The 25,468-nt window shown below is 53.8% G+C and overlaps 2 protein-coding genes across 6 annotated transcripts; both read left to right on the top strand.

Moving 5' to 3' along the window:
* The first annotated feature begins 649 nt into the window (after window positions 1-649).
* Window positions 650-14,664, top strand: DPF2 (double PHD fingers 2). Of its 5 annotated transcripts, XM_027045058.2 has the most exons (12): window positions 650-805; window positions 5,456-5,616; window positions 6,044-6,151; window positions 6,473-6,636; window positions 7,690-7,782; window positions 7,947-8,025; window positions 8,515-8,556; window positions 9,586-9,723; window positions 9,840-9,968; window positions 10,085-10,197; window positions 11,262-11,343; window positions 13,333-14,664. In XM_027045058.2, exons 1-12 carry the CDS (start codon window positions 774-776, stop codon window positions 13,407-13,409), a joined length of 1,218 nt encoding a protein of 405 aa, XP_026900859.1. In that variant the 5' UTR covers window positions 650-773; the 3' UTR covers window positions 13,410-14,664. The 5 variants fall into 5 exon arrangements, with proteins under 5 accessions (XP_026900859.1, XP_026900860.1, XP_053058918.1 ...); XM_027045059.2 differs by lacking the exon at window positions 8,515-8,556; XM_053202945.1 differs by lacking the exons at window positions 11,262-11,343; window positions 13,333-14,664 and adding an exon at window positions 2,667-2,754 and having other exon boundaries at window positions 762-805; window positions 10,085-10,685.
* Window positions 14,665-15,585: 921 nt separating this feature from the next.
* Window positions 15,586-21,547, top strand: TIGD3 (tigger transposable element derived 3). Its single transcript, XM_027045560.2, has 2 exons — window positions 15,586-17,157; window positions 18,131-21,547. Exon 2 carries the CDS (start codon window positions 18,147-18,149, stop codon window positions 19,560-19,562), a length of 1,416 nt encoding a protein of 471 aa, XP_026901361.1. The 5' UTR covers window positions 15,586-17,157; window positions 18,131-18,146; the 3' UTR covers window positions 19,563-21,547.
* Window positions 21,548-25,468: the final 3,921 nt, after the last annotated feature.

The raw sequence follows: 25,468 nt of genomic DNA, 5'->3' as shown, positions 1-25,468 counted from the left end.
ACATGAATTTGCATGAGTCAACAGTGAAGGAGAAATGAATGGTACAAAAGATTCGCAGACAGCTGCAGGAAAGAAGTTCTTCAGAGCCTGGGTGGAGGGACAGAAGTAGGAAGGACGGGAGAAGTGGCTATCACTTCAGTTGGTGGCTGGGTCCGGTGACAGGAAAGGGAGGTAACTTTTGCCAAGAGTCCCATATTCAGGACAAAGAACTGCCCAGTTCTGGACGTTAATTTTCCTCTCCCTAAATGGGCGCTTGATTGGGGGAGGGGGGGGAGGGGAAGACAAGTGACCGTGCACCACTCTTGCCTTTGGCTAGCCACCAACATCCCCCTCCCCGAGCCCGTGAGTGAGGGCAAAGGGTTAACCACAAGGTTAAAGGTCGGCGAGGTAGCAGAACGTATATGCTCCATCTAGCCCATCTCTGGGCCTGCCAGTTTTCACCAACCTGCATTGCATCATTTCATCCATCCTCTCATTTCTGCACCAGGCCAGATCCTCTCTCGCTGGTCCCGCCCTCCCAGGGGAAGACACCGGGCTCGAGCTGGAGCCCCTGGAGCGCGCGCCCGCCTCCATCGCGCCTGCGCACAGGGCTCCCTCGGCTCCCTGGGCCGGGTGGACCGTCTCCCAGCGTGTTCCCCGCGCCTTGCTCTCGGGCGCGCGCGCCTGCACGGCGCCTGCGCAGAGGAACGAGGAACCCGGTTCCCTGGTGCGGTCCCGGCGCCTGCGCACTGAGGGCTCCGGGCCTCCCGGCCTGAGGGAGAGGAGCAGGGAAGATGGCGGCTGTGGTGGAAAATGTAGTGAAGCTGTGAGTTGTCGTTTCTTTCTCTCCTAGGCCGGGGGGCGGGGGGGGGGGGGTCTTGTAAGGGACCTGGGAGTAGGGGGCGGTGCGGGAGGGGACGAGGCGGAGGGAAGGACGTGCCCGAGAAGGCGTTGTTGCGACTCCTGGTAGGGAGGGCAACAGGAGACTCCCGAGAAGACGTTGCGCTTCTTTGGAAACTTGTGGAGGCCCCGAGGGGGGCCCACGGGAGCCCCTTACAGGCAGCCTCCCTGCGGGGCTGTGCGGTCTGAGCTTTCCTTAAGGCTCACGGTGTCCTGAGCATGGCGCCCTTGTGGCGTACGAGAGACCAGTCTGGGTGCGCTCTAGAGACCAGACGCCTCGGTCCGGAGGGGCCGGGTCAAGGGTAGACCCGGGACCGACCCGTGTCCCCGCGAAGCCCGGCCGCCGACCCCTCCCCATCGGCTGCCCGCAGCCGGTCCTGGAGCAACAGGCTCAGCAGTCTTGGCGCAGTTAAGCCCCGCGGAGCTGTTTTAACAGCCCCGTGACGTTCAGGGTTGGGGGGGGGGGTGGTCTTGAGGATGTGCTACCCCAGACCAAAAACATTCTTGGGAAGAATTTGTGGAGGAGCCGATGCAGAAGAGCGAGAACTTCAGGGGAGAGGGCCTTTGCGCCGGCCAGTCCAGCCACCAAAAAACGGGAACTGGACGGAAGCAGTCCAGGACGCCTCTGCAGCCCAGAGGGGCACCTAGGTGGGCAGGCTGCGCGCTGTGCAGTCCCCTTGTGCCAGGTGTCGAGCAAAGTTAGTTAATGGTTGTTGGGCAATGGAGAGGGGTCTGTTGGCTGTGAGTTCAAGATGCTTTGGGACTTGATTTCACCCAGCCTCCTCCCTGAAGATGGAAATGGGTTCATGCCGGGTGGGCAAATAGAGCAAGCTCTTTTTAATGGGTAAATTGGGCTTGGTGCAGCAGTAGGAAAATTGGAAGGTGTCTAGTTGTCTAGATGTCCAGGCAGGGCTTTTGGATTTTGCCTGGATGACAAGGTAAAGGTTTGGCAACTGTTCTGAGGGACTCGCAGCTTCTCATCTGCCTTTGTGGTGGGCTGAGCCCCCACTCTTCCCAAGAGCCTTTTTAAAGAGTATGTTGCTTCCCCCTTTTCTGCCTGTAGCCTTTTTCTTTGAGAATGCATTCCCACTTCCATTAAGCTAAGTGCCTTCTCTTGTGGGTTGTTTTTTTTTTTTTTTTTTTTACTTGCTTTCAGCTCCATCCTGCCTCCTCTTTCAGCTACCCCTCCTCCTAACACTATTATCTTTCTCTCTGATCTGCCCACTCCAGTTTCCCCCAGCTCTTTCTTCAGGCTGACATTTCCCTCAATTTAGAAATGTCGCTGTTGATCTACCATTTGTATAGTTATCCTTCCTGACTCAGATGTTCTTTCTTTGTTTCCCTGCCTTTCTCTTTGTTGATTCACCCCCCCCCCCACCACCACCACCACCAATCCCATTGTAAGGGGAGGTTTTACAATGGTTTCACACTTCCCAGAAAAGAATCAGAGCCCCTACCTTAGAAATCTTACTGTACTGGGGGAGTGTCAGACTTCCCTAGGTTTGGAGAGTTAATCGGTAATAAGACTTTGTGTTGGGAGACTTTCTTCAGGGAAATAGAGTTGCCAACCCTTTCATGTGGTGCTAAAAGGGAGGACTTGCCTGTTGACACAGAGCATGACTTATTCGTCTTCAAGGAACTACAGAGATTGTGAGGGTCACCAGCCACTGGTTCCTGAGTACTAGTAACTTTCTCCTCTGTTGTAGCTGCCGAAGGCTGTGAGCCACAATTAATACATTTTCCTACAGAACTTGCCCTTTAAGAGGGGGCTTGTATTCTTCCTATAGCATCGTCACCGTGGAGAGAGATATCTTTCTGGAGCTTCTCTTGATCATGGTGTGCCTGCTCTTTGAACAGCTGAGATGATACATCCAGGTCAGGACTACTAGCTCATCTTTTCTGACTTGCATCTTGTTCTGGAAGAAGAATCTTCCTATTTATAAATTCTCTCTTATTCTCTCTTAATCTCTCCTCATCAGATCCTCTCTTCTCCCAGCTTAGGTGTTTCATGGCCAGTTCTCTACTCAGGAGACCGTTTGTACCGCCTTCTGAAATCCCACTTAAGTCACAAGGGCTTTGATAGAACATCTCTCACTCTTTCACCCCAAACCAATTCTAGCCTCCTTGCTCTGACTTTGCAGCCCAAAGTCCATCTCATCCTTCCTTCCATTTGACTTCCAGTGTCAGTATCAATTCCCATCAGCAGAAACAAAGGAGCTGCAGCATTCAGCCGTGTTTATCCAATTTTCCTCTGTGTGGTAAGGACATGGCTGCCTCCTAAAGGCCAGCTACTGTGAGCCTGTTCCTTTCTCTTTACTCTCCAACACAAGATTCATGCTTCCCTCAAATTACAGTCATTACAGCTCATTGAAATAAGCCAGGCTGTCTTGTGTTGTCACCGTCTTGTGTATGGTGTGTGTCTTTTTCAGTTGCTTGGGAACATACTAAGTAGGCTGTGCCTAAGTAGTCTCTTACGGCTGCTGTGAGAGCCCCCCCCCCCCCCCCCCCCCCCCACTGATTCCAAAGCATGGTTTGTTGGTGTAGCTTGAGTTGTGGACATGAGCAACAAAGACATACTCTGTCCAGCTTCTCATGCTAGGGGTCTCCTTCACAGACTATGTTTGAGCTTATCTAGTCCAACCTCCCCAGTCTGTAGCAGAGGGACTGGAGCTCCACGTGGGTTGATTAAATGTCGACATTTGTCTGGTGACTTGTAGCCATGCAGGGTCTTACTCCCAGGTCAAGTCAGGATGTCCCAGACGCCTTTGAGGGTATTGGGGATACTATGGCAAAGAAACCACCCCTGCCTTCAGTTTATTTTTAAGATTGATTGAATATGTAGATACGAATCATTATAGTTAAAGTTCCGTTCATAAAGTGCTTGTTAAACTGTGAAGGGTGAGAACAAGATTGTTTCTCTATACATGCTTCTTAGAAGCAAGTAGCTCCTGGCACTGTGTGATTTTCCTGCTTTTTAAAGCACTTAAAAGGGGCGCCTGGGTGGCTCAGTCGGTTGAGCGTCCGACTTCGGCTCAGGTCACGATCTCGCGGTCTGCGAGTTCGAGCCCCGCGTCAGGCTCTGGGCTGATGGCTCAGAGCCTGGAGCCTGCTTCCGATTCTGTGTTTCCCTCTCTCTCTGCCCCTCCCCCGTTCATGCTGTGTCTCTCTCCGTCTCAAAAATAAATAAATGTTAAAAAAAAATTTTTAAAGCACTTAAAGGTTTACCTCTTTTTTTTTTTTTTAACGCTTATTTTGAGAGAGAGAGCGCACACGTGCACACACGAGCAGGGGAGGAGCAGAGAGAGAGAAAATCCCAAGCAGGGTCCACACTGTCAGCGCAGAGCCCAGTGTGGTGCTCAAACCCACGAACCTCAAGATCATGATCTGAGGTGAAACCAGTAGTCCAAGGCTTAACCGACTGAGCCACCCAGGCACCCCAAGGTTTACCTTTGATTTTGATTTCAAACTGAGTCTTTGGAGTGAAAGAAGATACAGATTTCAAGCTGAGTCTTTGAGTAAATAATTTGATGGTGGGAATGGGAAAGGACCTAGGATGGGCCTCTGAGCAAACAGGTTTTATATCACTCTAATAGTACACTAAAAAAGTAGGCTTCAAGGTAGTTCAGGTATTTTCAGATGTTTTCCACTGACTGTAAAATTAGTATATAGAATTAATTAGTTGTCTAAATACAGGTCCCCCGCCTCACCCTGGCTATCCAAAAGTAGAGTGTTCCTATGAAACTCTTCATACGCTGAAATGGCATAAAGCAACGAAGCAATTACCACTTCTTGAAAGCGAAAATCCTCTCTGAATCTCTTTTGGTTAGTGAAAACAGGTACTAATGTAGGTCTTTTGTAAAAGTGAAGTGCCATAAAGGAAACTGTCAGTGGGAGAAACCTGTGCATGGTTCAAAATTCAAAAGGTATAAAATGGCATAGAAGAGAAATTGCCCCCAGTCTTTCTCTCTGGAGGCCTACGGTTTCTTTTCCACCTCTTGTTACGTAAATGGTAGCATCTCCTAACACTTCTCACCACTGTACCTCGCTTATGTTTTTCTACTCACCTTGGAGATTGTTTGATATCAGCACATGAAGAGTTTCCTTCTTTTTTTCAAGTGGCTAAATACAATTTCATTGTATAGATATGCCGTAGTTTGTTAAATATATTTTAGTAAGTCCCCCAGACCTTGTTGAACTCCTTTGCTCGTTCATAAAAAGAAGCTAACCTCTGCTTCTCAGTCATGAGGGTTAAGAGAAGCAGCATCTTGGCTAGCACAAGGCTGGACTCAAGAGAGGCACAGAATGAACATTCGTTTCTTTCTCTCTTTGTGGGTGAGACTTAGGTCTGATTAGACACGTGAGAGATCATGTGTTCCTGATGGTAATTTATTTATAAAGTGCCTTTCCTCATAATGGCTTCGTGAAGGGACTTGGTGTCCCATGAGGCAGAAATGGAGGCAGTTAGGACCAAGCCACGATCTCCCAGTCCCTGGAACCTTCTAAAGAAGCCGATGGCAAGGGAGGGATAGCTCAGCACCCTGTGCTCCACTCTACCCTGATCTTGGTCTTTCCGCAGCCTCGGGGAGCAGTACTACAAAGATGCCATGGAGCAGTGCCACAATTACAATGCCCGCCTCTGTGCTGAGCGCAGTGTACGCCTTCCTTTCCTGGACTCACAGACTGGAGTAGCCCAGAGCAACTGTTATATCTGGATGGAAAAGCGCCACCGGGGTCCAGGTGAGGGTTCACGCTCAGAAGCACGGGAAGGAAGGAGCTTCCTCAGCTTCAGTGATGAGCCAGCTGAAAGGGTTTTCCTTACTCCTTTCCGCCCAAGGATGAATATGGTCTTGTCTTGATTAGAAGCCCAGGGGGATGAAGCAGACAGGTTCATACCCGCATCTTTGTTTTCTGCAGGGCTGCCCTGCTGAGGCTGTCTTTGGGCTCTTGGAAGCCATATGTTAGCCAAAGCCCCTGAGCCTACATCCATTTGTCTTTTGCACAGACTGTCCCTCCTCCTGCCCCTGGACCCTCACTGTCCATATTCCTCCCTTGCTCTAGAACTCAAGGCTGGGATGGGGTGGGGAGGGCTACTCATCTAGAAAGTGTTTGATATTATTGCCTAGGACTGGGTTAGAGCTTGACTTTTCTCTCTTTGTTTCCACAGGATTGGCCTCTGGGCAGCTGTACTCCTACCCTGCCCGGCGCTGGAGGAAAAAGCGGCGAGCCCATCCTCCTGAGGATCCAAGACTTTCTTTCCCATCTATTAAACCAGGTAAAGCACACTCCTCCCCGAGTAGGGGTGTGGCCTGCTGCATGGTTAAGAGGCCTGTTAATTACCTATTATATACCAGGGCCAATGCTAGATCCTGAAGATACTAAAATGAATGAGAAGCCATTCTTTCCTTTAAAGAATTCAGTCTAATAGAAGCGACAGGTAAACAGATAAGTTATGGTGCCATGTAAACTGGAGTGTCTTGGGCAAGCAGAGACCAAGTGACAGTGACTGGTCTATGGCTGGCCTCGCACTCTGTAGACCCAGAGCGGTCTGCTTTCAGCCCTTGTGAGCCTCGCCTCATCCTGACCTTGCCTGCAGACACAGACCAAACCCTGAAGAAAGAGGGGCTGATCTCTCAAGACGGCAGTAGTTTAGAGGCTCTGTTGCGCACCGACCCCTTGGAGAAGCGAGGCGCCCCAGATCCCCGAGTGGATGATGACAGCCTGGGCGAGTTTCCTGTAACCAACAGTCGAGCACGGAAGGTACAAGATTAACACTGTGGCTAAGGGAGCTTTGATGGAAACCAGCCTCCTCTTCATCAGAGGCCACCCAGTAAGCAGAATGGAAGCAGAGGCTGTGGGCCAGGAGGCAGGCCCCTGGGTTCTCCTGCTTCATTCCCTAATTAGCACTGGGTACTGACTGGCTTTGCTTTTAGCATCCAGTTTTTCCTGTTTCTTTCCTTCTAAGGACAGACTCTCCTTCGTTCATCTTTTGTCACAGATGTTTTTTGGTGCCCGGGGTTACATGGGTGAAGCAGACCTGGTCCCTGCCAACAGGGAAGATAAAACTATACATAGAAATAATAAGAGCTAAAAATATGGCAGGTACTGTGCTAAGTGCTTTCCCATTACTTTCTCTAGTCTTTACAACTTTATGAAGTAGGTACTGTGGCCTCCATTTCACATGCAGGGAAGTTGAAACAGAGTAGTTGAAAAGGAAACTTCCTATGAGGCCACACAAGTAAGCAACAAAGTTCTAATTTAAATCTAAAAATTGGGGGCGCCTAGCTAGCCTGGTCCAAACAGTGTGCAACTCTTGATCTCGGGTTGTGAATTTGAGCCCCACATTGGGTATAGGGATTACTAAAAACAAATAATACAATACAATACAATACAATACAATACAATACAATAATTAATTAATTAATTAAACTAAAAAAAAAAATCTAGCAAGCGGGATGTCAGAGGGAAGGGAACCGTTGTTGGTGTGCCCCTAGGGCAGCAGATCAGAGGCAGGAGAGGACATGGCTACTTGGGGTACCAGGGAAGACTTTCTGAAAACGTGGCATTTGATTCGGTCCCTTGTTGATGGTGGGGAAGGCACTCCAGGAGAACAACTCGAAAGGGAAGGAAAGCCCACAGCATCGAACAGAGAAGGACTGGGGCGGTAGGGTGTTAAGGGCCGCAGTAAGGAACGAGGCCGGAGCAGAGGGGCCAGCTGACCGAGGAGGTTGTGGGTGGCCTGGCCAGTCCTGTCGTGGGGGAGCTTTTGAGTGTACTTCGTATCTGCCCATCCTAATCCTCCTGTCCACTCAGCGGATCCTAGAACCAGATGACTTCCTGGATGACCTGGATGACGAGGACTATGAAGAAGACACTCCCAAGCGGCGGGGCAAGGGGAAATCCAAGGTGAGGAGCCAAGGTGCTGCCGGCAGGGGAGCCCGTGGAGTCCCTCTGCGTTATTGTTTGTCATTGCCATTTTTCCTCTTGTGAAGTCCGCAGCCACTTCCTGGAGAGCTTAACTCCTCAGGCCTAGACAGCGTGGTAAGACATCTTTTTGTTCTTTTTGGCAGGGTAAAGGTGTGGGCAGTGCCCGGAAGAAGCTGGACGCTTCCATGCTGGAGGATCGGGACAAGCCCTATGCCTGTGACAGTGAGTGCCTCATGAGTGGGTGGGTAGTCCCTGCCTTGGACCCAGCCCCTGCTCAGGATGCGAGAGAAGGGAGGGTATTGTTCTTGGTCAGAGTGGTAAAACAAGCCTCGACACTGTGCTGCCTGCCGACTGGAGGCCCCGGTCTCTGCTCCACAATGGGTGGGACCTGCATGCTCTGGGAGAGATCTCTGCTGTCCCTGGGGGTGGGGGACTGGGGGTGGGGGCCCACTCAGCAGGCAGAATTGGCCTCTCAATAGACCGCGTCCAGGTCTGCTGGCCCTAGTCAAGCCAGGGCCCCCCGAGTCCAGCACTGGGTTTTTCAATGTCTGCTCTCCCCCTTTTCTCTGACTCGCCCCACTTCTGTTCCTCCACCCTGGGAGCGCCGTCGCCGCTGGTCTCTCTCTCGTTCGCTCCGCTCTCCTGCTGCTGCCGCTCCTGTCTCAAGTGTATCAAGGCCTTCTTCTCATGACTCTTCTTTCTGTCTTTCAGATAGTTTCAAACAAAAGCATACCTCGAAAGCGCCCCAGAGAGGTAGCTCTCTCAACTTTTCAGACTTTTGGTTTTCCTATCCCTTTTCCCTCCTCCCTTGTTTCTCCCACCTTTCTCATCTCCTGTGATGCTAGTGTAAAAATTTCTGGAATGGCATGGGGTAGGAGCAGGGGGCTTTCTGTTGTGCTCCGCTCCTCACAGTCCTGGAAGCTGCCTCTACCGCTGCTTGTCTCCCACAGACTGGCTCCAGGGCTGCTCGGCCCTGCTGCATGGGGTGCTTCAAAGCATTCTAAGGAACCCGCTACGAACAGATCCCTCTGCTTCCCCTTGCCCAGAACAGACACTCGGTGGTCAGCTAACGTTTCTCACCGTCTCACCACCTCCTCCCGTCCTCTCCCCATTCCTTCCTGCCAGCCCCCTTGCTCTTTTTGGTGTCACTGCTTAAGAGTACAAGATGCCTTGTGGGGATCTGCTTTCTTTGCTGGTTGGCAGGGGGTGGGCAGGGCACTGATGTGAGAGTGTCTTTGAATTGCCTTGGGGGCCAGATACCCCAGTGGACTCAGTTGGTAGGCGATCCCCAAGTGATCCACTCCCCACTCCTTTATCCTCATTGGGCAGAGACGAGCTCTGTGGGATTCACGGGTAGCTTGAGCTTCCCACGTGGACTGAGAGGTAAAAAAAAGTTTGGCGTCTCTTCCTTACCTTTATTCCCTCTTGCCATATTGCAAGAGTATAGAAATTCCCTTCCCTTCCTGACCCGGAGCTCCCCAGACTGTTGCCAGGGCAAGTGGTAATGGGGCCAGGGTTCAGCCTCCCAGACAGCCAGTGTGGAAGAGCAGAGGTGGCCACGGGCTGGGGGTTAACGGGGGAAGGGCTACGGAAGCTGGAGAGCCCCGGGGCCTGATGCTCCTAGCCGAGGGGAGGCGGCCATCACTGAAGGCCTGTCTCAGACGGAGCTGACGGGGGCAGGGTGGTTGCCTCTGCCTCAGGTGGAGCCCCACAACTTGGAAGGGCGGGGATGTGGCACTCTCGGATCCTAACACCTTTCTCTGCAATCTTCTCCCCACTCAGTCTGTGGAAAACGTTACAAGAACCGACCAGGCCTCAGTTACCACTACGCCCACTCCCACTTGGCTGAGGAGGAGGGTGAGGACAAGGAAGACTCACAGCCACCCACCCCAGTTTCCCAGAGGTCGGAGGAGCAGAAATGTAAGCTGAGCGTCGGAGGTGGGGCAAGCGGGAGTCGGCCTATGAAGAGCCCTCCTTGCAGGGATACGGGGTGCTCAGAGGCCCCAGTGGGTGTCGTCAGAGTTCTTTCTCTGTAGCCAAGAAGGGTCCCGACGGGTTGGCCCTGCCCAACAACTACTGCGACTTCTGCCTGGGGGATTCCAAGATCAACAAGAAGACAGGGCAGCCCGAGGAGCTGGTGTCCTGCTCCGACTGTGGCCGCTCAGGTACCTCCAGCCCAGGGCCGCGGGCAGCCCCCCCGGGGAGCCCCGGGCAACCCGCCCACTGCGCCACCGCACCCCCCCACAGCTGCCTGTGTCACCTGCTCCCCCACCCTCCACAGGGCACCCGTCTTGCCTGCAGTTCACCCCGGTGATGATGGCGGCCGTGAAGACCTACCGCTGGCAGTGCATCGAGTGCAAGTGCTGCAACATCTGCGGCACCTCCGAGAACGATGTGCGTGTCCCCACCCCGCACGCCTGGCTCCGGCCGCCCGCGGCCCTTGGGCGGGAGCTCCCTGTGAGAGGGAAGCAAGACCCTCCCCAGCACCCCAGTGAGAACTTCGGGTCCCTTGCTCGGCAGGTGCTCCTTGAGCGCCAGCTTTGTGTCAGCTGCCGTTCTAGGCACTGAGGACACAAGACCCACCCCTTCATGGGATCTGTCCCCTCCCGGGAACAAGCGGTGCGCAAGGAGATGAGTGACACTTCGGCGACAGGCCGTGAAGAGAGTGGAAGCGGTGGTGTGGCAGAGTCCCTGGGTAATGCGTGTAGGTGGTCAGAGCCGGCCTTGCCGAGGAGGTGACGTTGGTGTTGAGATTTGGCTGATGCAGAGGAGCCGGTCCAAGAAGGTTTGCGGGTACAGCGTGGCCCGGGGAGGGGCACCACGTGCAGAGGACTTAAGGCAGACGAGCCAAGTGTACTGAGGCAGCGTGGCCAGCTGGGGCCTTCAGGTCTGAGGGTTTACTCGGACTGATGTGCCCTGTCTTTAACATTTTTAGAGGATAACTTTAGTCTGTGAAGAATAGAACACAGGGGACGAGAGTGGAGGCCAGGAGCTGAGTTAGGAAGCTGGGAGGATTCAGGTGGAATGACAGTGACTCACTCAGTCTGAGTGGAGGATAGCCATTTCCTTCCCTTTCCTCCCCTTTCCTCCTCCTTGTTTGTTTATTTTGAGAGAGACTGAGACCGCGCGAGTGTGGGAGGGACAGAGAGAGAAAATCCCAAGCAGGCTCCGCACTGTCAGCACGGAACCTGACTCGGGGCTCAAACTCACGAAACCATGAGGCCATGACCTGAGCCCAAACCGAGTCTGATGCCTACTTGACTGAGCCATGCAGGTGCCCCAGGACAGCCATTTTCTATCCAGAAATTCCCGAGTCTGTTCTTACCTGCCACCTCCCCCACCCCTCTTGGAAGTAGCAGCGGTGTCTACAGAAGCTCCCATCCCTACCCGCCCCCAGTGGCCGGACAGGCCCCCTAGTCACTCACCTGCCCCTTCCTCTTCCATCTTGCCTTCTCTAGGACCAGCTGCTCTTCTGCGACGACTGTGATCGTGGCTACCATATGTACTGTCTCACCCCATCCATGTCTGAGCCTCCTGAAGGTAGGTTGCTTGGAACAGTTCTCGTTAGTAACTTGGAAGACCACTCGTGCAATAAGTGAGTTCTCGTCTCGGTGATCTGTTCTTCTCAGTCAGGGAATAGATACTTTGCCTTCACTCAGAATGCTTTCCTAGCATTTCAACTTCAAGGGTTTAATGCGTGCACATTATCACTGGATACATTTAGAAACGCAGAAAATCCCCAGCCCAAGAGAAAACAAATGCTGAGCAGAAAACAGTTACCAGAAGGAGTGGTTTGTTTTCCTCCAGCTGGTCCAGGAAACTCCGTTTGTAGTTTGTCTGATGTGAGGCTTTGGTGTCAGCTCTTTGAACTTGACAGGTTTGAGTGTCCACGGCATCTCTCTTCCCTTGCCCAGTCTAGAAAACTGTTAAAACCTGGAGCCTGAATGGGTCACTCTGCCCCTCCAGTAGTTTGCTTAATGATGTTCTGAGTCTGTGGAAGCTCTTCAGCCGAACCCGTGGTGGCACCAAAAAGTGGCAGCGTCTCTGAAGTCCCCCTCCAGCCAGATCTGTGTGCCCAGACTCCTCCTTTATAGAAATTCGGGAGCTGGCTCGGGAGGATGTGAGTGTCTGGTTTTCACTGTGCACAGAGGATGTGGGCCAGCATTACAGACAAGAGCGAGCGACCCACTGTGTGGTTAAGCTGACTTGTAACAGAGGTCGGACTGCTGTCACCCCCCTAGGGAAGGAGACACTAGCGAAGTGTGAGAGTCCTTTGGCAGCTGCAGGGGAGCACACAGCTGGTGTCCTCGGTCATGCCCACTTTATGTATCTACTTTGGGGAAAAGTCGTGTTTTGTGGTTTATTTTTTTAACCGTAAAGTATTAATTTACGGACGAAATTCGACGTGAACTGTACAAGGGCCTTCCTAGTGAAGTACTGTCAGATGCTGAGGTAGTGAAGAGCTGCAGGCAGCTGAGGGAGAACTCTCTAGAAGCCGTGAGGTGGTCTAGGCTCTAAGTCGGGTGTCAGCAAACTGCAGCCCGTAAGCCAGATCCAGCCGCAGCTAGTGTATACAGCTCACAAGCTAAGAATGGTTTTTACATTTTTAAAGGAGATTTTAAAAAAAGAAGAACGTGGGACCAAGACTATATGTGGCTCACAAAGCCTAAAATATTTAACGCTCTGGCTGGCTGTTTACAGAGAAGCCTGCCAGCCCCTGTGGTATTGACCTTTCAGTTAGAAAGGACCTTCTCCCATTTTGAGAGTCCTAGATTGCGGAAGAGTTTATAAAAGGTGTGGATTCTCTCCCGTGTACACATCCACATATGTACAATTACATTTATGATTTTGAGGCATTAAGGGCTCATTTTCTTTCTAAAAACCAAAACAAGAATGCAACCGTAATAAATATTAATAAGCAAAGTATGAAGCAGTTATTTTTCTGACAAGGGACATTTTTTCCAGTTTTTCTGTGAAATAGATAATAGCACGTTGGGTCATCACAGTTTGCCCCTTTTCCTCTCTTCGGTCCTCAGACTCTCCTCAAACGCCAGTGACGGTGGCAAGCCCGTCTCCTCTTTCTGTGGATTTCACAGAAAGCTGGCTTACTGTGGAATCAAACCTGGTTTCTCTAGAGCCTCTGTTCGTGATCTCCGCTCTGACCTTTGGGGCCATGAGAACCAAGTCTGGTTCTTCTGTAATCACAAGTCTAAAGCTGAGATGCTTGAAAAAATTCTGTCCTCCCAGGCCCTCCTAGAGATTCTGATTTAATAGGGCCAAGAGGGCCTAGGAGTCTACATTTGGAAATAGTCCTCCAGGTGATTCTTTCTTTCAGCCCCGAGAATTATTTCTCATGATACTTGAAGCCCTAGAGGTTTCTTTTAGCTCAGGGTAACTGAGTTCGCTGCGGCAGAACATCTCTCATCCTACCTGTAGCTGGTCCTGCTGCTGGAAGGAGAGGTGGGGAGTGGAGGGGCAACACGCCAGGGCCGTGTGGGCCCCGTCCTGACCCTTTCTGTTTCTCTGCAGGAAGTTGGAGCTGCCACTTGTGTCTGGACCTGTTGAAGGAGAAAGCTTCCATCTACCAGAACCAGAACTCCTCTTGATGTGCCCCCATCCCCGCTCCCCTCCCCCACCCCCGTGCATCTAGGGCTGTTTCTCTCCTCCTCTCTTGTTTTTCATGCCCACCTCTACCCTCCTCCTCTTTCACGAGTCCAGAGAACCTCGGGTGGTCGTGCCAATCTGCCTTTGGCAGCAGCAAGCTGGGGTGGCAGCTCTGGCCGCCCCTGGCCCTAGGCCCTCAGGGAGAACGGAGCAGCACACTGCCCCGAGGCATGCCTGCGGCCCGGCTTCTCACTGCTCTCCGTGACGTGCATTCACTCTGCCTGCCTTGGGCCCCGGCCCTGGTGATCACAGGGTTCAAACAGTGTCCTCTGAGAAAGAGTAGGAGAGCAGCTCGCTTTTCTCTCTGCTCTGCCTCCACTCTGGTCCCCAGGGTGTTCCCGTCCCCTGGAGGTGAGCAGACCAGGGTCTCTTTGCCAAGAGCGGCTGGGAGTGAGCAGCTGAGCGAGCTGGGGCAGCGCTTGCACGGAGCTTTCCGGGCCTGTTGTGCCGCTTAGCCTCGCTGCCTCCTTCCCCTAGAATGGCTCTCTGCAGCCCTCTCTTCCTGCTACCCAGGATCCTTTGCCTGAGCCAGGATGCTCTTGGTCACCCTCCTTGTTCTGTCCTGTCCCACTCACTCCACCCCACCCCAGGGGGAGTAGCAGCTTCACCTGATTCTTCCTTGTGCTCACCTGGCTCGCTCGCAGGCGGTCTCTAACGACCGAAGCATTCCCCGCCCTTGGAATTTCCTGTCTTCTGCCTCCTCTCCTTATTCCCTTTGGTTTTGTGGGGAGAGGGGAAGAATCAGGGGGCCAGGCCAGCAGCTTGGGGGCCACAGGGAGACGTTGGATAATGTGCCTGTTTTTTAACTCGATGAAAAAGCCTACCTCCGAAATCCCCTTTTTGTTTTTCCTGGACCTGGACATTCAGCTCCTGCCCTTAACTGAATTGGGAGCCTCTGCCTCCTGCTCTGTGTATCCTGGCTCCTGGGTCACAGGGAAGCCACACAGACATCCCTTTCTTCCCTTGCACGCTCGCTAGCGGCTGGTAAGGTCTTCACACCCTGATTCCTCAGTTTTTTGCCTGGTGACACTGACATGAAGTAGTGGGGGGGACAGTCCATGCCAGGACACCCTGGAGTGGCCTTCCCCTTGGCTGTGGGCAGGCCCTAATTCACTGTCGCTTTGGAGTTGAGGTGTCTTTTCTTTCTTTAGTTCCTGTATTCTAAACATTAGTACAAATAAACGTTTTTACACAGAACTCCCTGCTGGATGGTTTATCTCCTGACTCCCTTTCCCGGTTAAGAAGGTCATTTCATCCTAAAACTTCTTCCCTAGGACAGTGGTTTTTATTTAATCTCAAAGTTTTTGCTGAACCCCCGTATGTAAAGCATATATAAAAAATTGAGTACTCTGTTAGTTTTTTTTTTTTATATAAATTTTTTTTTTTTAACATTTATTTATTTTTGAGACAGAGAGAGAGCATGAACAGGGGAGGGTCAGAGAAAGCGGGAGACACAGAATCTGAAACAGGCTCCAGGCTCTGAGTTGTCAGCACGGAGCCCGACGCGGGGCTCGAACCCACGGACCGCGAGATCATGACCTGAGCCGAAGTCGGACGCCTAACCGACTGAGCCACCCAGGCACCCCAAGTACTCTGTTAGTTCTAACTCCTTAACGTGTATTTGTGTTACAACTATTCCTTGTTGTAAAGGACAGAGTTGTTCCAGTTAATAAAAAACTTGGGTTAGAGTCGGGTTCAGCATCCTGTTTCTGTATTTTGGTTGGTTTGAAGGAAATTCTGCGAGACTTGTATATGCACATGGTGACAGGTTTCTAAGAGTTGATCTTGGGGTTTCAGATACTTTACACAGGTTCAGGAGCTTGAGTCTAAATATAAAAGAATCACAGAAGAAAATATTACGATGGGACATGTGAAAGCTTTGTGCATGGATAATGCACATGAGCAGAGAGACCCCTCACTCAGCCTTGCTTGCCTGGCATTCGTTCCTGTAGGTACAGTGTGCATGAGCTCGGCCCCCATTGCCACCTTCCTCGGGACTTGTCTACATGCACAAAAATGAGTTTCCTTCTTTGCAGCCAGCTTTTTTTTTTTTTTTTTTGATAGCTTCCATAACGGATCTTCTATATTACTTGAGCGTGTGTTTTGAAGTTAAGCTTTTTTTTTTTTTTTTTTTTTTTTAGTTAGAGAAAGAGCGTGTCCAAGTGGGGGAAGGACAGAGAGAATCCAACGCAGGCTCTGTACTGTCAGCATGGAGCCTGATGCGGGGCCTGAACTCATGAACTGTGACATGACCCGAGCAGAAGTCTGACACCTAACTGAGCCACCCGGGTGCCCTGAAGTTCCTAAACTTAAGATTTGAATCAATCAGTTATGAACCCACTGAGGTATCCTTAGCATTTTTTGGAACAGTCTGAAAGCCACTGTTAACCTACTAGAAGCCAGTGGCCTAGACCATTGCATTCAATAATAGGCAGGGTGCTCTAGGCTGGGAATCTTGGTAGCAACAAAGCACATCCCCTGTCCTCAGGCTTTTACACGGAAGTAGGCCAGAAGCAGAGGGAGTAAAGCAATGATCGTTGGTAGCTGAGTAGTCTCTAAGAGAAAAGGAAGTGAAAAGAAGAAGAAATGTAAAAAAAAAAAAAAAAAATGCTGTAGCAGGCATAAGAAATTTGGGAAGGGTTTGCAAGGGATGAGATTTAGGATGGGACATAGAGGGATGGAAGAAGAATCAGCCCGTAGAATTGGGCTGGGGAGGGAAGCCTGTGAGAAAGGCAGAGAGATGGGGACTCTCTGTGGCCCCCATCCCATCTGTGGCCCCAGGCTTCCCATCAGAGCTGGCAGTGGGGGAGGGAAACGAGGCTGGAAGGCCGGCTGAGGTTGAGGGTGGGAAGCACTCTACTGCAGGTCGAAGTGTCTACATCCAGTTGCTAACAATAGGCAGGACTGAAGGTTACCGAGGAAGGGACTGGTATTAGATCTTGAGTCAAGAAACTTGAATCTTGCCAACAGGTACCAAAACCAAGAAAAATTAGTCCTTTTTCGCCCTAAATCAGAACTGGCCCCAGGCAAGTAGTTACCGCTAGCTGGACAGATCGACGTGAGACCAGCGCTGTCCATGGTAACAGCTTTTGTGTGGCTTAAAGCTTTCATCCATTTTTCTCACAACCAATCCGTGAGGGGTGTCAGCCCTATTTGGTAGATGAGAAAAGCTGAGACTGCCTAGGTCAAGGTCAGGAGGGCCTTGAGACGCCAAGCCTTCTCTCCCGTGCCCACGCTGCCCAGAGGCTCGTCAGGCCCCAGAGGCTGGCGGCGCCTCCGGGACTCCCGCGGGGTCTTGGCTCCGCCTCATAGCCCCTCGCGCTGGAAGCCCCGCCCCCAGGAGGGCCCCGCCACTTCCCCGACGTCCAATGAGACTTAGCTGGGGGAGGGACTGAACGTCATTGAGGGCCAATCTGATTGGGCCTGGGCGGAGCTGCGGCGGGTGGGAGCTGAGCGCCTGCACCGCGGTCTTCCCAGCCGGGGGAGAGCCCGGCGCGGGCGGCGCGCACGGGGCCCTGCTGTGCGCGCGCCCGCCGCCCGCCGCCCGCCACCCGCGCAGCCCCTCGGCCCACTCCGCCCTTCGGGTCGTGGCGCCCGTCCCTCCCTTGCTCTCCCGTCGGCGCCCGGACAGGGGCTCGGGAGCCGAGCCTAGCCGGGGCAGGGGCGGGAGCCGCGGGACGAGCGCCTGAGGTGGGTGCGGAGCGGGAGACAGGGAGGCAGGGAGGCCGGGCGGGCGGGCGCCTGGGTACGCCCCGCCGAAGGACCCCGCGTCGAGGTGGAGAGAGGTCGGCCAGGTGGCGGAGCCCGGCTCCTGGCCTGCCTCGGTCCCAGGCGCTCGGGTCCGCGCCCTAGTCCCCCTCCCAGGCCACCACCCTCCCCTCTGGGGACACCTCGTCCCTCTGGCTGCCTGCGGCCTCCTCACCCCTCTTGCTGTTTGTCGCCTGTGCACCTGCCTTCTGGGCCTTGCGCTCGCACTGCCTCTCCAGGCCCGCCCCGCCCCCCGTCCCCCCTCCCCTCCGTCCCCCCCCCCCCCACCCCTGCAGTCTTACCTCCTCAGGACCCAGCACCAAATTAGCCTGGTTCCTTCTGCTCCCATCCGTCCCTCTTTGTCGTCTGTACACTTGTCACCTCAACTCTTCATCCACTCTGCCCCCTCCTTCTCCCCGAACCCCCCCTTCCCAACATCCAGCCCAGGCCATCATCCCTCTCCCCCTCCCAGGGACTCCTCCCCCCAGCCCTGATTGTCCCCTACACCTGCCCCACTCAGCCCCAGCCCCATGTCCTCCCCCATCCATGCTCCTTTGTTGTCTCTGCAGCTGTCCCCTTGGCTCTATCCATCCTTCTCCCCGAAACTCTAGCCCAGACTCCTCCGTCTAACCAGTGAGCCACCCCCTCCCCGGTTCTGTTCTGCCATCCCTCCTGATCTGTGCCCAGCCCACGGTTCCCTCAGCCTAGCCACCCCCTTCCTTCCAGCCCAGCCCTCTGAACACCTACCCAGTGTACCCCCTCACCCTCTCCCAGCTGGCCCAGTCTTCCCCGGGGCCTCCCCTACACCAGCCGATTTCCCTGTCCTCATCCATCCTCTTTTCCTTGCCTGTGCTCCTCTCCCATCCTCCTGGCCTCAGCCGGCTGTACCCCCGCTCACTGTTTCCTCCCCCGACAGGTGCCGTGGAGAAGCCATGGAGCTGAGCAGCAAGAAGAAGCTGCACGCCCTGTCCCTGGCCGAGAAGATCCAGGTGCTGGAGCTGCTGGATGAGTCCAAGATGTCCCAGTCGGAGGTGGCCCGGCGCTTCCAGGTCTCCCAGCCCCAGATCTCACGCATCTGCAAGAATAAGGAGAAGCTGCTGGCGGACTGGTGCAGCGGCACGGCCAACCGGGAGCGCAAGCGCAAGCGGGAGTCCAAGTACAGCGGGATTGACGAGGCCCTGCTCTGCTGGTACCACATCGCCCGGGCCAAGGCCTGGGACGTGACGGGGCCCATGCTGCTCCACAAAGCCAAGGAGCTGGCCGACATCATGGGCCAGGATTTTGTCCCCAGCATTGGCTGGCTGGTCCGCTGGAAACGCCGGAACAATGTGGGCTTCGGGGCCCGGCACGTCCTGGCGCCTCCGTTCCCCCCCGAGCCACCTCCCCCGGGCCCCACGTCCCAGGCCCAGCCTCCTCTTTCTCTCAAAGACTTCTCCCCCGAGGACGTTTTCGGCTGCGCCGAAGTGCCTCTGCTGTACCGGGCAGTGCCCGGCAGAGGGGGCGCGCGCGACCGGGTGCAGGTGCTGCTGTGCGCCAACAGCAGAGGCACCGAGAAGCGGCGCGTGTGGGTCAGCGGGCTCCGGGCCGCGCCAACGTGCCTCTTCGGGGTCAGCGGTGCGGCTCTGCCGGCCTCCTACCACCCCGACCTGGGCGTCCCCTGGTCAGAGTGGCTGGCCCAGTTTGACAGGGACATGGCGCGGCAAGGCCGACAGGTGACCCTGCTGCTGGCCGCCCGGGTGGCGGAGGGGTTGGCCGGCCGGCCCGGGCTCCGCCACGTGCGGCTCCTGCCTCTGGCCGCCGACGGCAGCACGCCTTCGCTGCCCGGCTCCGTGGTCCGGGCCTTCAGGACCCACTACCGGCACCGCCTGCTGGGCAAGCTGGCTGCCGTCCGGAGCAAGAGGGCCGGCGCCTCGCTGGCCGAGGCCGCGGCGGGCATCACCGTGCTGGACGCGCTGCACATGGCGGCGGCCGCCTGGGCCAAGGTGCCCCCCCAGCTCATCGGGAGCAGCTTCGTCCAGGAAGGGCTGGCTCCCTGCAAGATGTCCCCGTCCCCAGACCAAGCCTCCGAGATGCCGCCGGTCCCCGGCGGGCTGAGCCTCGAGGAGTTTTCCCGCTTTGTGGACCTGGAGGGTGAGGAGCCCGCGTCTGGGGGGTGCAAGGAGGAGACGGGCACTGAGGACGAGGCGGGGGCCGGAGAGGACGGCCTCGGGCCCCTGCCCACCAAAGCCGACGCCCTCCGGGCACTGGGCACGCTGAGGAGGTGGCTGGAGTGCAACGGCACCTCCCCTGAGCTCTTTGAAAAATTCTACGCCTGCGAGGAGGAGGTGGAGCGTCTCTGCGGCTCGTGAGGGGCCCCCCTTGCTGCTGGCCGGGCCCCCCCCCCCCGTTTCCCATGGAAACGCCCTCGCTAGGAAGGCGGGCTGGAGGCTGGGCTCTTTCCCGCGGAAATGGAGCTTCGGGAAAGGTGTGGAAGGGAGACAAGCGGGGAGACCGAGTCGAAGCCCCGAGAGAAGGTCGCCCCAGCCTCCAGAAGAGGGTTCTGAAGATGGGGCGCGCCGGGCGGGGTGTGAGGCTAGCGTGTCGTTTCTCAACCTCCAGGGAGGCCGGGACCTGGGAAGGAAGAATTGAGGCTTTACGGACAGGCCGATCCCTTGAACTCTGTGTCGGAAACAGTTCTGCTTCTGGAAATAAAGTTTTTTAATCAGAAGAGAGGTCGGGGTGTTGTTTTCATGGAAAAGGGGCGAACACTTTCAACTCAGATTTTTTAAATTGACTGCTGAGGCTGGCCGCGACGCCACCGTCTGCGCTTGGCCGCTGTGGCTGCACGTGACCAGCAGCACCCCCGTCTTCCAGAACTCCAGCGGGAAGGACTCCCCGGGAACGGGGACCCCTTACCTGCCGACAGACAGATCCCGAGTATCGTCCCCGGACATTCTGCTGCTCTGATGACTTCGCTCTCAGATCGTGGCATTAGGAACGGGGGGGCAGGGGTGGCTAGGGACAGTCTAGGGAAACCACACGGAGCCAGAACTTGGCATCGCCATCCATTCCTTTGATCATTTCACAGCATCTCTTCAGCAAGCTTCCTGTGTGGTGAGCTTGCAAAAATGGCCTCCCTGCCGGGCAGGGCCTCACAGACAGTGACAGTGCGGTGTGACTAAAGGCCGTCCCACGGGCTTGTGCAAAGTGCTGTGGCCCCCAGGAGCCTGGGGAGACTCCTGGAGGAGGGGAGCGGGGAGGACAATCCCGGCCAAGGGGAGGCAAGCATGGAGGCCTGCCGGGAAGGAGGGGGCCCCAGGTGGTGAGCAGAGGCAGGTGGTCCCTCTAGAGCGCAGGGGGAGGCGTGGGGAGCAGGAGGGGTCTTCAGCCCACCACACAAGCTGGTGGGGCACCCCAAGGGGTCTCAGGGTGAGGACAGGTCATTCGTGGGATCCGTGGGGCGCCCAGGTGGCTCAGTCGGTTAAGCGTCCGACTTCGGCTCAGGTCAAGATCTCGCAGTTCGGGAGTTCGAGCCCCACGTCGGGCTCTGTGCTGACCGCTCAGAGCCTGGAGCCTGCTTCGGCTTCCGTGTCTCCCTCTCTCTCTGCCCCTTCCCCACTTGTGCTCTGTCTCTCTGAAAAATGAATAAATATTTGTTAAAAATTTAGAATAACTGAGACGTGGAGACGTGGGTCCAGGTGAGAGGTGGGCAGCCTGAGCCAGATCGGGGAGTAGGATCTGAATAGGATGGGTTGACCTGGAAAAGACATGGGCTGTGGACACAGACGGACCCTGGCCGGTGAGGCGTCCAGCTCAGGCCCAAATCCTGCGGCCGAAAAGGCAATCGACCGTCACAAGCCAGCGTCACAACCCACTTTTCTGGGGGGTGGTGCGGTCCAGGACACGGCGCCCAGGGCAGCCACGCTCACGCCCCCCTGCACGCCTGGCCCAGGCTCCCCCTCACTGGGGGCATGGCTGCGGCACTTTGTCGACTTTGATGAAGTACCTTTCTTTTTTTTTTAATTTTTTTTTTTTTAATGCTTATTTACTTTTGAAGGAGAGAGAGACAGAGTATGAGCAGGAGAGGGGTAGAAGAGAGGGAGACACAGAATCCGAAGCAGGCTCCAGGCTCTGAGCTGTCAGCACGGAGTCCGGCTCAGGGCTTGAACCCATGGACGGCGAGATCACGACCTGAGCCGAAGTCAGACGCTCAACCGACTGAGCCACCCAGGCGCCCCACAATCCTCAGTGTATTAAGGAGAGCTCCCGGGACGCTAACTTCTGTTGTATACTTCTTCTAACTTCTTGAAGCTCTTTCTTCTCCAGGCATCCCCGTCACCTTACTGGCCTCATTTTCTTTCTCGTATATATATTATATATATATATATATATACACACACACACACACAAATATATTGTTTTATAAATAAAAACAAACAAAACAACAACAATTATATATATATATATATATATATATATATATATATAGTTGTTGTTTTGTTTTTATTTTTCATCTCTGGAAAGCCCGAAGATCTCGTTTAGGAGAGCGCCTCTTCAGAAAAATTTGTAGTTACTCCTGCCAGACACCAGAGGGCGCGCCTACCATGATAAGTTAATTTCTCCATGGAAGCTGTCCCTGGGGCGCCTGGGTGGCTCAGTTGATTAAGCTTCTGACTTCAGCTCAGGTTATGATCTTGCCGCCTGTGAGTCCAAGCCCTGCGTCAGGCTCTGTGCTGACAGCCCGGAGCCTGGAGCCTGCTTTGGATTCTGTGTCTCCCTGTCTCTCTGCCCCTCCTCTGCTGATACTGTTTCTCAAAAATAAACATTAAGAAAAATTTTTTAAAAAAGAAAAAAAAAAAAGGAAGGAAAGAAAGGTGTCCCAGACCTGAAGCAATATGAATAGGCATGTGGCTTCTGGTTCACAGAGGAGACGATCTTATTCTTAATTTTTGTCCACCACGAGGGAGAGGTAGGTTTCTTTGTAAATTCCCTTTACTGGTGGATGGAGATTTTCTGGTCTACCTTTGCACTAAAGGTGTATCCCTCTCCAGAATCTTGGCTTAATTCATGAGTCTGGGGTTCAGTTCCCCCTGACAGTTCCATGCAGTTATTTAACCTAAATGCTGAGAAGCATTAGTGCGAGCCCCTTAGCAGCTCCAATTCCAACACGCTGGTTTACGCTTACTTCCTTGTTTTGAAGGGGCGCTTGGGAAGTTCCCTTACTTCTTGAAAGGTTAGGGTTTTAAGATCCTGTTTGTTCTAATGGATCTGGAGTCTAGTTGCTTTATAGTAGGAGGGATCTAGGTAAAGTCTAGAGCATCAGTCTGCCAGAGGGGGAGTTGGGAAGATCAGTTTTCTTTCTTTCTTCATTCATTCATTCATTCATTCATTTGTTCAAAACCATCGATTGAGCACCTCTGTGTGCCAGCTAGGGTTGTGATGATGTACAAAAGCAGACAAGGTCTTCGCTTCATGGAGCTCATAGCTTAGAGCAGACACATTATAATAAAAGAATCACACAAACAAGTGTGATTACAGACGAAGTGGGGATTGCATGAAAGCTAGTGCTTCTCAAACTGTGGGCCACACCAGCAGCATCAGTAGGAACTTAGTAAAGCACAAGTTCTTGGACTCTTCCCAAACTTACTGAATCAGAAACGCCAGCATGGGACCCAGTAATCTGTATTTCAACAAGCAACCCCCCCCCCAGGTGATTCTAAACTACTGCCATAAGCCAAAGGAACTTGACCTAGAAAGAGGGGCTGACCAAATTTCCCTAAGGAAGTGGTGATGACAACAGAAAGATGAGTGAGAGGCACATAGGCAGTGAGAACAGCATGTGCAAATGTCCTGCGGTCAGAGGGAATCTGGTTGTTTAAGGAACCAAGAGAAGGTGAATGTCTGAGGGCCTTGAAGTTTGTAGAAGCTTGCCCTGATTCCTCAGAGTGATGGAAGGCCATCCAGGAGGATGAGAGGAGTAGGGTGTCTTGATCAGAACTGCATTTGAAAAAGCAGAGTTACCTGTTCAGATTCAGGACAGGACCAAGGCTGTGGCATGAGGATGGCAAAAGAGGGAGTGAGTCCTGGAAAACTTCAGAAGCAGGGTTGGCAGGAGCTGGGGACTCCTTTGATATGGGAGGAGGGGAAAAGGAGAGCTTCCTGGAGACATCTGGCCCGAGGACATACCTGTACCGCAGAGCACTGCAGCAGGAGGGGACCGGGGGGAGCCATGACGTGCCTTTGAGATCCTCAAGGATAGGTGACCAGAGACAGAGGGCAGTGTGGGCCTGGAGCTCTGGACAGCGGTTAAGCCAGAAACAAGTCACATTCACGAAGTGAATCCCCAGGAGTCTGGAAGAAGTGATTTAAGCCAGAATCGTCCTTAGGTTTGTCATTTCCCCCTATACCCGCACATGTAGTCTTCGTGTCACTATCCACATAAGTTAGCCTCCTGTGGTCACTGCTATGAAAATAAACGTGACATTTGACAGTATGAAACCAGTAAGATGCTGTATACGCTCGCCCAAGTTACAAGCTCCTGCTGTGCGAGCCTCAGACACCATCCCCGTTGTCAACTCAAAGCAAGTGCATTGGCTATTTTCTTTCCTAGTTCTTAAGGATTCCTTTCCCCTCAGTGAGTCCTCAAACGTAATGATGACCCCCGACGATATGTTAATTCCTTGTGGAATTTAACGTGACTATTACGAGACGCTGCTGATGTAAAAACACTTGGCTTTTAGAAATATCCTTGGGGGATCCCTAGGCGGCTCAGTCGGTTGAGCATCTGACTCTTGATTTCGGCTCAGGTCATGATCTCACGGTTTGTGAGTTCGAGCCCTGCCTTGGGCTGTGCACAGACAGCACAGAGCCTGCTTGGGATTCTCTCTCCTTCTGTGTCTGCCCCTCTCCTGATCGTGTGCGTGCATGCGTTCTCTCTCTCACCAAATAAACTTAAAAAAATTGTCTTGGGGCGCCTGGGGGCTCAGTCGGTTAAGTGTCCGACTTCAGGTCAGGTCATGCTCTCGCGGTTCGTGGGTTCGAGCCTCGTGGAGCCTGCTTCGGATTCTGTGTCTCCCTCTATTTCTGCCCCTCCCCCACTTGTGCTCCGTGTGTGTGTGTGTGTGTCTATCTCAAAAATAAATAAACGTTAGAAAAAAATCTTTTTTTTTAATTATCCTTGGCCACTTCCTGCCTGTTCTTTGTCTTTCCACCCTCCTTTCCAACACTGTTGTGTCCTTTCCCTGGGCCTCGGAAAGAGGAATGAGTTGTTTTCTCACTAATCGTGTTCACACTTAACCCTAACCTCCCTCCAGCTCTGTTCTGTGTCCAGCTAGCAGCCCTTGCCATGTGCAGCAACAGGAGCTCGGGCCGGGACTACACGGCCCCGTGGGAGGCCTGCACTCTCTCTGGTTGTAAGGGAGGAGAGGAGAAGAGCTCCAGCCTCCAGAGACACCTCGGGAAAGAACCAGAGAGGGAAAACGGAAGCCTATGCCTAGACGGTGCAAAGGCAGGCTTAAGGGTGTAACTGCTACCCCAAAAGAGGATTTAATTAAAACCCAGTCAAGAACGGAGTTTTAAAGTTTATTCTCTTGCTGACAGGTAATGTGAGAAATGGCAAACTACAGAGGGCCACCCTGACCTCCTGCTCCCTTCTGGCCCATTTATAAGCGCCGCCTTCTCTCTCACATGTACCGACTGCCCCCCCCACCCCTGCCCCCAACCACTGCTGTACCATCACCGTCCTACCTGGCCCCAAATCTGGCACCAACGTGGTGCTGGACAGCCGCTGGGGCCTCACTAACCGACCAGATGTCAGAGGCAATTGAGGCACAGAGAGGGCGGTGACTGGCTGAGCCAGACCGTGTCTTTCCATATCAGGGACACAGGCTTCCTGACCCTGGCCAGGAGGGGAGGCCACTGGAGCCAGGAGTTCAAGTCCCTTCTACTGGACCCGTAAGTCCCTTAGCTCGAGAGGACAGCACACACGTTTCTGCCTGTAGGAGCACCTGAACACCATTAAACCTTAATGTGTATAAAAGGGACCAGAATGCTTTGCACCACACGGATTCCTAGGTCCTAATCTCAGAGATTCCGATTCCATCCACCCCCGGTGGGGCCCGGGATCCTGCATTTCGAACCTGATGCCACTGCTCCAGAGACCACACTGGAATCAGCCCGACCTGGAAACCCGCAGACCCCTACCTACTGTGTCAGCAAGGGTGAGGCCAGACTATTGCAACAAAGACGTGTCAGAGCACAGCAGCCCAGGTGGTCG

The sequence above is a fragment of the Acinonyx jubatus genome, chromosome D1 (assembly GCF_027475565.1).
Source record: "Acinonyx jubatus isolate Ajub_Pintada_27869175 chromosome D1, VMU_Ajub_asm_v1.0, whole genome shotgun sequence".
NCBI classification, from domain to species: domain Eukaryota; kingdom Metazoa; phylum Chordata; class Mammalia; order Carnivora; family Felidae; genus Acinonyx; species Acinonyx jubatus.
This window is presented reverse-complemented; position numbering and strand designations above follow the sequence as displayed.

What these genes read in the sequence shown, in the direction of transcription:
- TIGD3 (XM_027045560.2), top strand. Translation starts at nt 18,147, where the DNA reads ATGGAGCTGAGCAGCAAGAAGAAGCTGCACGCCCTGTCCCTGGCCGAG.
- DPF2 (XM_053202943.1), top strand. Translation starts at nt 774, where the DNA reads ATGGCGGCTGTGGTGGAAAATGTAGTGAAGCT. An exon ending in CCAACAGTCGAGCACGGAAG is followed by an intron (nt 6,637 to 7,689) that starts GTACAAGATTAA and finishes CTGTCCACTCAG; the next exon opens with CGGATCCTAGAACCAGATGA. An exon ending in GAGGTCGGAGGAGCAGAAAT is followed by an intron (nt 9,724 to 9,839) that starts GTAAGCTGAGCG and finishes CTTTCTCTGTAG; the next exon opens with CCAAGAAGGGTCCCGACGGG.